This window comes from Martes martes (assembly GCF_963455335.1).
Source record: "Martes martes genome assembly, chromosome: X".
Taxonomy (NCBI): Eukaryota; Metazoa; Chordata; class Mammalia; order Carnivora; family Mustelidae; genus Martes; species Martes martes.
The window spans coordinates 106,046,561-106,057,833 of NC_137897.1; the positions used below are offsets into that span (position 1 = coordinate 106,046,561).

At 54.3% G+C, this 11,273-nt stretch overlaps 1 protein-coding gene across 1 annotated transcript; it reads right to left on the bottom strand.

Annotated features, from left to right (window-relative positions):
- Positions 1 to 2,950: 2,950 nt before the first annotated feature.
- Positions 2,951 to 3,449, bottom strand: SMIM10L2B (small integral membrane protein 10 like 2B). Its single transcript, XM_080795149.1, has one exon. It carries the CDS (start codon positions 3,316 to 3,318, stop codon positions 3,082 to 3,084), a length of 237 nt encoding a protein of 78 aa, XP_080651275.1. The 5' UTR covers positions 3,319 to 3,449; the 3' UTR covers positions 2,951 to 3,081.
- Positions 3,450 to 11,273: the final 7,824 nt, after the last annotated feature.

The following is an 11,273-nucleotide window of genomic DNA, read 5'->3' on the forward strand; positions in this document are numbered from 1 at the left end:
AGGGACATGATTTCACAGCAGCAGGAACACGAGCGTTTCTCTGAGCAGCCCGTGCTGACCAGGACAGTGAATCACACACAGGAAAGGGACATCTTCTTCAGCCCGTGTCTTGGATTTTGCAGAAGCTCTGCTGTCTGGAACACAGACTGCAAATAAATAAAGTGCATGGAGAGCCTGTCAGGCAGCCAGGGCCCAGCACGGGTGGGGGGCGGGGTGGGGGGCAGCTCCACAACTACTCAAGGCCAAACCCTACTCAAGGCCAATCCCGTCCGTCCGAAGAGCAGGGGCAGGACCACTGGCCGAAGAAGTGCAGCCCCTGCCCAGTCCCTCGGGGGCCGTGCTGAGACTTTCTGGGCCCCCAGGGCGGGCTGGCAAGGGCTGGGGCGCCCCACAGGGCAGGGGTCTCCGGCCAGGGCCCGGAGGCTTCCCCCTCTCTCTGTGGGGAAGAGGTGTCCCAGGCCCCAGGCAGCTCCAGCTGAGCCCCAAGGCCCTGGCCGGGGAGTGGGTCACCCCGAGGGTGAGACGGGGCCTTGCAAGGGGCACATCTGTGGATCAGCCCTAGGGAGGCCCCGCGGGGCTCTCGCACGCTGTCCCCAGACATCTGTGGATGGAGTCGGCAGGCCGGCAGGCTCCCAGACGTGGTCCTGGGTGGAGAGGATTGGGGTACAGGAGGTGCCACCGGGACCCGGGACCACAGAACCCTTGGCACGAGGTGAGAACCATCACACCCTGTCTGTGGGAAGCTGCAGGGCACACATGGTGGCCTCATCGGGCCTCGGTCCCTGGGGTGAAGCCGGCAGAGCTCTTCACTCAGGACCCGTCCTCTAGAGCGGCGGCTGAGAAAGGCGGGAGGGTGACACTGGGCCACTCTGTCCCTGGGGCTGGACAGACTGCTTGGGTTTTCAGTCCCAGGAATTTGGAGCCTGGGGGCCGAGAGCAACAGGGGACAGAGTGGCTGGGGAACCGGGGTCTTTCCTGGCCCCCTCGGGGCCGTGGCTGGCCATCCTGGTAGGCCAAGGAGCCGCACATCTGGGGCCTCAGGGCCAATCCAAGCCCATCCAGAGGACGTTCTCTGGCAGGATCCTGGACTGGGGGGTGAAGGGCCTGGGGACCCATCCCAGGTTTATCCCTTCACCCTCCTGGTTCCAGCCTGTGCCCAGGGGCCCCGCCACCACCCCACCCCCACCCCGCCACCCAAACTGAGAGGCCTGTGCCACTCAGCTGCCGAGGAGCTCTTGGTGCAGCCTGGGGTGGGGTGGCAGGGGAGGCCAGGCTCTGTGGGTGAAGACCTCCGCTCTGCAAGACATTCTAGGACTCTCTCCTGTGTCCGTCTCAGCTCCGACGGTCTTCCCTGTGGCCTCCCACACCACCCCAAGAAGAGCCAGTTCCCCACATTCCCTACCCTGGACCTCGTTCTCTCCCCCTAGGTCCCCCAGGGGGGCCTTGAGCTCCCCTCCCCCACAGAGCCAGGTTTTCTCAAAGACTGGGCGCAGATTCAGCCCCACCCCTTCGTATGTGTAGGACAAGGACACATCTCTCCCAGTCCCAGAGCCAGCTTCTCCAGTCATCAGGTGGGGAGCACAGAACGCCCTCAAAGTGTCGCTAGGAGATGCAGTGCTGAGGTGACAGGGTCACATCCTTCCCCATGCCAGAACGGGACCACCGGCTACCCCAGCACCCGGTGCCTCTGCCTGGAAGGTCCTTTCTCTCCTCCCGGGCTAGGCCCTTTGCCCAGCAGCTCCCCAGGCAGCACTGGGCCCAGGGGCCGCCCCTGGGCAGGGATTGCAGTCTCTCGACAAGGCCACGAAAGGGGTGGGTCACCACCTACGAACACCGGTTCCTGAAAGACAGAGAGATGGAGACTCCACAGTGGTCCCACAGAGTGTGGGGCGCCTTTCCCCAAGGGCTGCCTCCTCGCAAGCCGCTGCTCCACCTGCTTTCCGCTCCCCAACCTGCGAGCTGCCCCGGGCTCAAGGAGACCCCCATTTCCCCAGCCTCCTCTGGGCGCACAGGGACTGCTGGAGGCGGCCTTCGGTGGCAGGGGGAGGGGGAGGGCAGACCTAGGGGCCGGAGGGAGGGTGGCGGAGACCGTGCTGGAGAGCAAGGCTGTGGGGGCAGGGATAGGGCAGAGCGGCCTTCCCACTCCTCTGGGTCTCCAAATGGCCAAGTGTCCAGCGCCAGGGGACGCCCCCAGAACGGGAGGGGAACCCCAGGCACAGAAGGAGCAGGCCCCCAACACAGGGCTAGAGGCAGCTGCCCAGACCCCAAAGGCCTGAGGGTTTAGAAGAGGCACCCACCAGGGCTTTGGCCAAGAACACAACCCCCCTCCCTGTCTGGCTCCCCAAGGGGGTGAAGGGTGGCAGCATCTTTTCCTTCTGGAGCCTTCCCCGGCGCCTCCCCCAGCCCATTCCCCTCCATTCCCTGGGGTTCAGGTGGCAGCACCAGGGCCTCTGGGGAGAGCGGGGCGGGGATGGGCTGATGCTCTGAGATGCCCGGGCCGCCGCCGCCCCCGCCCCACCCCCGTCCGGGAATGAGGACCAGAGAGTATGCGGAGCCTGTGGCCTCCCGCCTGGGCAGCTCAGGGGCTGGCTTCCTGGGGTCCCGTCCACAGTGCCCCCTGCCACCGAGACGTCATGGCAAGCGCCGCCGCCAGCCCGCGGGGCCAGCCTCTGGCCTCCTACCTTGTGGATCGGGGCCAGTCAAGTCCCTGCTGCAGAATTTTTCCTTGCGGCTTCCCCGGCTCTGGCCACCGTGAGGCAACAGGTCGGCCGCCCTCAAATCGTTTTTTGGTTTGTTTGGTTTTTTCCTCTCGAGCCCGACAGTAAGGGCCCGTTTGCAGAGTTTCTGTGCAATAGGTCACCGGCCACGCCGCGGGCGGGCGGCCGGTCGTGGCCGGAGCCCGGCCGGGTGGCTGGGCGGCCGGGTGGCCGGCGCCCCCCCGCGGAGGTCTAGGGCCCGGGGGCCCGGGCCGCCCCGCCTCCTGCCCCCGCCGCGTCCCGCCGGCCGTCCTCCATGCCGGCGCCCCTGCCCGGCGCGGCCCGGCGCGCGGGACCCTCCGGCGGGGGCTGCGGCGGCGCCCGCTCACTCGATCCGCACCTGCAGGCGGACGTTGAGCATCACCGAGGCCACCACGTAGAAGTAGGGGAAGTTCATGCGCAGCCGCCAGGCCAGGTCGAAGAAGGTGATCAGCGTGCGCGTGAGCCCCTTGCAGAAGGCGCCGTACGAGCCGCGGGCCGCCGCCGAGCGCGACAGCCGCACCGCCAGGCCCGACAGGGCCGCCGCCGCCGCCGCCGCCGACAGAGCCGCCGATGCCGCCATGGGTCCCGGCCGGCGCAGGCCCCGCCGACCCAGGGGAGAGCGTGCGGCCGGGCAGGTGGACGCGAGGCCTGAGGCGCACCGCCGGCCGCCGGTGCCCTCCCGCCCCGCCCCCGGTCACTCCTTCCCTGGCTGGGTCGGGGATGCAGCCTCCGCGGCCGCCTCCACAACTCCGCCGCCGCCCCTCCGGAGCAGCCTAGGGCGAGCACCCCCTTCGCCGGCTGCCCGGGCTGCCGCCGCCAGCGTAACCCCGCCCCTCGTGTGGCCACGCCCCCTCCCGGGCGCCGCGGAGCGGCAGCCGCCGGCCCGGGACCGCCCCAGGGACCGCCCCGCCAGTGAGCCCCGCCTCCTCCTGGGCTCCCAAGGGCAGAGCCCGAGGGCAGGAAGGGGTTGGAAGGCGGTATCCCCAGAGATCGCTTTTGGGGCGTCCTTGAGAGGAGCGGTCGGCGGGGAGGTGGGGGGCGGAGTGTCTGGACTGCCAGGCTCCTTCCTTGCAGTTGGCCTATTGGGAAGGCCCCGCCTGTTTACCGTATCCCTCTTCCCCACTGTCTCCGCACAAAACCCGGACAGGCAACCCATTGTACCTTTCTTTAATTCGCATATCTCTGCTAATTCAGCGGCACTGAAGAGTTTCACCAAAGCATGGGCGCGTTTTTTTCTTTTTCGTATATTTGCTGGTCATGTATATTTCTTTATTGAATTGTCCCATTGTTTTCTTTTACCTGTTAAGAAGGAAAACTCCCTCTATACTCTTAAGATTCTATTTGTACACACATCCTAGGGTTTGTTCTTTTTTTTTAAGATTTTATTTATTTATTTGACAGGAGGAGAGAGATCACAAGTAGGCAGAGTAGCAGGCAGAGAGAGAGAGGGAAGCAGGCTTCCCGCTAAGCGGAGAACTGGATATGGGGCTGGATCCTAGGACCCTGAGTGGGTTAAGGCAGAGGCTTAACCCACTGAGCCACCCAGGCGCCCCCACATCCTAGGTTTTGTAAGAAATCAACAACAGGCAGATTAACTGCAGAAAAGATATACACATCTATTAACTTTTTATATTACCTGCATGGAGACATCACAGGGGAAAAAAAAGTGAACACCTAGAGAGGCAGTGAGATCTGAAAACTTATATACCATCTTAACAGGGGAAGGGGAACAGAGATGTAGGCAACTTAGGGGAGACTAAATACCTTTAGGAAACACTAGTGGGTTCTTAGTTAGAATAGATAGGAGATATGATAGTTTGTGACAGAATTTGGATGTGGTGTGGAATTCTCATTTCCCCGCCTGTGGTCAGAATCAGTTTCCCCGGTTGATGAAATTTCTAAGGAGGGGTTTTATGACAATTGAGTTCCTTTTGGAGAATCTATCTTTAGGCCCATAAGGGGATATTAATCTTTAAATAGTCAGTGATTTACCAGCAAAAATGTGTTTATGTGGGAATAGGAGAGAATTACAACGAAGGTCAAGGAAACAAGGACTTAATGGCAGGGAAATCTAGAGAACAAAAGAAAGGAAGGCTTTTTAAAAAATATTTTATTTCTTTGAGAGAGAGTGAGCGAGAGAGCACAGGAGCAGAGGCAGAGGGAGAGGGAGTAGCTGACTCCCCTGCTGAACAAGGAGCCAGACTTGGGGCTGTATCCCAAGATCCTGGGATCATAACCTGAGCCGAAGGCAGATGCTTAACTCACCAAGCCACCCAGGTGCCCCAAGAAGGCCCTTTTAGAGAGGAAAGGGGGAGACTGGGATTGCTGTTGGAAACAAAAAGTCCATTAGACTAAGCTCGGAGTTCCCAGTATTGTAGCTTTTGATCACCTTGAGTTATGACTGCCTCCCACTGGCTGGGCTGTTGGGGGAGAGGGAAGGGAAGACACCTTTATTTTTCCCACTGGGATAGTAAGAGCTAATGCAGTGTCTTCTTTGCAAGGTATGTCTTTTCTGTTGGGGTCTGCAATGCATAAGGAATGGCAGGACCAAAGAGCTCCCCTTTCTGGTCTCCTGACTCTACTTAATTTTTATTTATTTCTTTATTTTTAAGATTTTATTTATGCATTTGAGAGAGGGAGACAGAGCACCAGCAGGGAGAGCAGCAGAGGGAGAGTGAGAAGCAGGCTCCCGGCTGAGCAGCGAGTCTGACATGGGGCTCAATCCCAGGACCCCAGGATCATGACCCAAGCCGAAGGTGGAGACCCAACCGCCTGAGCCACTCAGGCGCCCTTCCTGACTCCACTTCAGATGAGGTTATTAATTTGCACAGGGGTTTCAGATTAAGCCTCTCCCTGTGTTTGTTGTTTTTCAAGTGCATTTTTAGCTCGAAATAATATACCAAAGTGGCATATTTTGGCGTGGCATATCCTGAACTCCTTCAAACCACATAGTCATTCCTAAGGACTCCTCTTAACCCATTGTTGGCCCTGGACACTGTAAGGAGTCTTCTCATGTTTTCATCGGCCTTTGTTCATAGCATTTCTTTTTTTTTTTAATTTATTTTATTTATTTCACAGACAGAGATCACAAGTCAGACAGAGATTACAAGAGGCAGAGAGGCAGGCAGAGAGAGAGGGGGAAGCAGGCTCCCTGCCGAGCAGAGAGCCCGATGCGGGGCTCGATCCCAGGACCCTGTGATCATGACCTGAGCCGAAGGCAGAGGCTTTAACCCACTGAGCCACCCAGGCGCCCCTGTTCATAGCATTTCTTGCTGGTGTGCTTAGAAGCACTTCTGTGGTTTCATCTAATCTTTATTCTAAGCCAAATCCAGCTCAAGCTTGATCATTTTTTTAAAGATTTTATTTATTTATTTGACAGAGAAAGAGAGAGCACAAGCAGAGGGAGCAGCAGGCAGAGGGAGAGGGAGAAGCAGGGTCCCTACTGAGCTGGGAGCCCAGTGCAATGCGGGGCTCATTCCCAGGACCCTGGGATCATGACCCGAGTCGAAGGCAGACACTTAACCCACTGAGCCACCCAGGCGCCCCAAGCTTGATCATTTTTAAGACCATTTAATAAATTGTGGAAATATGCATGCTTGCTTATACATACAACTTTTAAAAAGCTGTCTGCAAGAAATAGTTTCCTTTAACAAGGAGAGCTGGCTTGAGTATTTAGACTCTGAAAATGCCTGTTCACCACCACACTTGAACATCTCGGGGGCCTCTCTAGAACTGTTTAAGGAACTCAGCAAAGTCATGTATACTGATCTGGCAATTCCTTCCTACTCGCTCAAGCGGAAAAAGGCAAACTGGAAGCATCAAAGAAACGGAAGGAGGTGGTGATGAGCAGAACTAATCAGTGGTTCACTTTACCACCCGAACACAAATTCCATCTCTGTGCATACAAACTTCTGAAATGAAGCGGAAATAAAGCCATTCTCAGATGAAGGAAAATTAAGAGAAATTTTGACCAGTAGACATACCGTGAAAGAATGGCTAAGAGGGCGTGCCTGGGTGGCTCAGTCAGTTGAGCGACCGACTCCTGTTTTGGCTCAGGTCAGAGTCTCAGGGTCAAGAGACCAAGAGCTGCATGTCAGGCTCCACGCTCATCAGCTAGAGATTCTCTCCCTCTCCCTCTGCCCCCCCCCCCACGCTCCCCCGCTGTGGGTGCACACACTCTCTCTCAAAATAAATAAATAAATCTTAAAAAAAAAACAGCTGGGGCACCTGTGTGGCTCATTGGGTAAGCCTCTGCCTTCGGCTCAGGTCATGATTTCAGGGTCCTGGGATGGAGCCCCGCAGCGGGCTCTCTGCTCAGCAAGGAGCCTGCTTCCCCCCACCCCTGCCTGCCTCTCTGCCTACTTGTGATCTCTCTCTGTCAAATAAGTAAACAAACAAACAAACAAAAAACAGCTAAGAGAAGTTTCCTAAACAGAACGGAAGTGATCACCCAAGGAAGATGGCCCTAATTCAGGAAGGAAAAAGAGTAATTGGAATGTGTAAAAATAGGAGAAAATAAAATAATCTTCCTCTTGAGTTTTTAAAATTACTTTGATGGTTGAAGCAAAAATTATGTTATCTGATGTGGAAGAAATACTTGACATTTATATTTAAAAGTGTAAAGATTGGGGTGAGTGGGTGGCTCAGTGAGTTAAGCAATGGGATCTTTGGTTTGGGCTCAGGTCATGACATCTGGCCCTGCATTGGGCTCTGCCCTCGGCATGGAGCCTGCTTAGGATCTCTCTCTGCCACTCCCCTGTGAACGCTCTTTCAAATAAGCAAATAAATAAAAGATTTTTAAAATGTGCACAGGGTTTATTTTTTATTTTTTTATTTTTATTTTTTTAAAAGATTTATTTATTTATTTGACAGAGAGAGAGAGATCATAAGTAGGCAGAGAGGCAGGCAGAGAGAGGTGGGGAAGTAGGCTCCCTGCTGAGCAGAGAGCCCCATGTGGGGCTCGATCCCAGAACCCTGAGATCATGACCTGAGGCGAAGGCAGAGGCTTAACCCACTGAGCCACCGAGGCGCCCCTATTTTTTATTTTTTTAAAGATTTTATTTGACAGACAGAAATCACAAGTAGGCTGAGAGGCAGGCAGAGATAGAGGGGGGAAGCAGGCTCCTCACCGAGCAGAGAGCCCAATGCGGGCCACGATCCCATGACCCTGGGACCATGACCTGAGCCGAAGGCAGAGGCTTTAACCCATTGAGCTACCCAGGCACCCCTGTGCACAGGTGTTTTAAAAAAGTGAAAAGATTCAATAGACCTAAATGAAAGCAAGATTTCTACACTTCACTGGAAGTGGTTTAAATTGCCAGTGTCAGTGAGCTATGATCAGATATTATGTGTAAAACATACCATTTTCTTACTGATGCTTTTTACCTTATTTTCTCCCTCTCATTCTTGGGAAAATAACACTCTAATCCAATCTATTGTAAAAAGGGGAAAGCTTTCAGACTGCTGGATCTGTTCATGGTGTCAGAGACCCCTTGGTCTTACCCATCGCCAATGTGTCCTTAGTCCCAAATGCCACTTCCAATTATACCCACAGACTTATGGATGTTACCTATCAAGTTACACTATCATGGCCCACTGTCCCCATACCTTGTCTCCATCTTTCTTCAGCCATAACTGTCCTGGTTCAGTTAATTCCCACCATCTTTGCCAATGGTATAATCTTCACCATGTCGTGCATGCCCTTTTCCTTATGTAAGTGTGTCCTGTATCCCTGCACCCAGAGGAAATACAAATCAGCTAGTTCCTCTTTGCAGGATTTTTAGAAAGGACTTTTTGAGGATGGGACGGCCTTTCATAGGACGTCATCACAACTCCTCTGATTCCCGGCTTGAAAGTGTCAATCAGGAAATTCTGACTCATGGATCTATCAATAACCAGACCCCAGACCCCAGCTAGAGTACTCTGAGCTCTGCCTGGTTTCATTTTTGTCTGGCCATGGATGGCATACCCCATGGGCGTATAACTAGATAGTTGGGAATTGGAGGTCAATGTTTATTGGGTTGGTTAGCCATCCCAGTCCACATCCATAATAAAGCAGAAGCTTCCCATTGGCCCATCCCATTAAACCTCCACACTTGCCTTAAATGGGAGCCTCCAAGAGATGTATGTGACTCTGGGTTCGCCTCTGTAGGGAGGGCCTTAGCTCCTTGGGTCAGAGTACAGGCCCATGAACACGTGGTCAGAAATCTATCCCTTCCATTAGGAGAGGTTGCTGACTCCACAGCCAAAGCAGTAGCAGCCCAGTGACAATCACTTGACTCACTGGCTAAAGCCCTCGACCGTCTACTTGTTGAACAAAGAGGTGCTTGTGCCATAGCCAGTACCACCTGCTACCCTTGCAGAAATCCCTTTGGAGAAGCACAAACCCAATTGTGTAAAACGAGAGAGGAAGTATATTGGCTACAGTGAATTTCACCTAAAAGTCCATGGTCCTTTGATCTCTTCAGCTGGCTACCCTCAGGCTGGGGCTCTAGGTTTAGAAACTTTGCTCAATCTGGATTTGTCAAGGTGATTTAATTCTGCTTTATTTTTAAGCTTTGTATATGAGCCTGATAAACCTTTGTAGAAACAACATACCTAACAGGGTGATGCTAGCCCAACACTTTGAGGCAATCTCCAATGCCTAGAAACCTGATAAGATACACACTTTAGTTTATTATTTTTTAAGATTTTATTTATTTATGTGAGAGAGAGACAGAGATAGCAACAGAAAGCACAAGCCAGGGCGCCTGGGTGGCTCAGTGGGTTAAAGCCTCTGCTTTCGGCTCGGGTCATGATCCCGGGGTCCTGGGATCGAGCCCCACATCGGGCTCTCTGCTCAGCGGGGAGCCTGCTTCCTCCCCTCTCTGCCTGCCTCTCTGCCTGCCTCTCTGCCTACTTGTAACCTCTGTCTGTCAAATAAAAAAAAAAAAAAAAAAAAAAGCCTCTGCCTTCGGCTCGGGTCATGATCCCGGGGTCCTGGGATCGAGCCCCACATTGGGCTCTCTGCTCAGTGAGGAGTCTGCTTCCCTCTCTCTCTCTGCCTGCCTCTCTGCCTACTTGTGATCTCGCTCTGTCAAATAAATAAAATCTTTAAAAAAAAAAAGAAAGAAAGAAAGAAAGAAAGCACAAGCCAGGGAAGAGAGGGAGAAGTAGGCTTGCAGGCTTTCAGCTGAGCAGGGAGCCCTACCTGGGCCTTGATCCCAGGACCCCAAGATCATGACCTGAGCTGAAGGCAGCCACCTAACCCACTGAACCACCTGGGCTCCCCAAGATAAACACTTTAGAACTGAATGCCTGAGAGCTCTCCCTCCTGCCCTTCCTTGTTACTAAGTGTGATCTCAATGGTTGCCCTCCGACGTGAGATACAGCGACGAGGGAAGGTCCTCCCTGTTACTGAGGGACAAAACCACTAAATGTGGCAAACCTGACTCTTGATCAGTGATGCTTTTGAGGGAAGATCTTGATCAAACGGGAAATATAAAGACGAATGAAGGCAACCTCATTTAAGAAGAAGTGGGGAAGCCCTAGAAGGGGAGACCTCACTCACTACCACTTCTCAGCAGCATTTTCGGCCCCCAGCAGGCAGGAGCCTGCTTGACTACCGCAGCAGGAGGAAGGAAGATTTCCTCCGGGCTCAGCAACAGCCCCACCAATGAGAAACTGCCACCACTCAGCCAATCAGAGGCCATCACAATCTTGGATTCTCACTCTCCCCTATGAGTTTCTTTCAAAACCACCCATCCCAACTTCCTCTCCTCTATCAAAGAAAGCTTTTTGTTGTACTCTGTACTGGCTTATAGTTCGCTGTGGTTCGTGTGCCCTGAATTGCAACTGGTCTGCTGTTCCCAAATAAACTCATTTTGCTGTTACAATATTTTTTTTCAACTAATATTCTTAATGTAATGTCCACCTGGTCCCCCAAAGAAAAGACTAGTGATGCGATCCAAACTCCCTGCCTCATGCTCCATCACCCGGCTCTCCTGACCCAGCCATCCGCATCTCCATGTTGTACTTAAAAGTGGCTGTCGGCCCCATAGTGAGTGCTTTGGCACCGTTGGCTCCCTTCCAAGGAGAGCAAGACACAGCCTATGGCTTGAGACCCATGCAAAGGTGCAAGTTCGGCTTTTCCACCGTATCTGTGGTATCATTGAACACTGAACTGAAAGCCGTTGCTTAGAGCTGACCACTGACCTCCCCGTGGAATAGGTGTAGGGGTGAGGAGGCAGGGCTGATGGGGGTCTGGTGGTGCAGGGGGCTTAGAGGCCAAGGAAGAGAAAAGCATTCGCGCAGCGAGGAATGGGGGCCCCACACCCGGGAGCCAGAGCCTGGGGGCCTGCCTCCAACTTTGGGGCAAGTTGCCTGGCCACCTTCCAAGACAGGCATCAGGCCTGCCCCGCAGCAGCGCACAGAGACCCTCTATTCTAAGAGATGCAAAATAGGTCGAATTGGAAGTGATTTCTGGTGGGCCACCACATTTCCGCCCTCGCCTGTGGTGGGAGGAGCCACGAAGTCCCGCCCAACAGCTCACAGCCT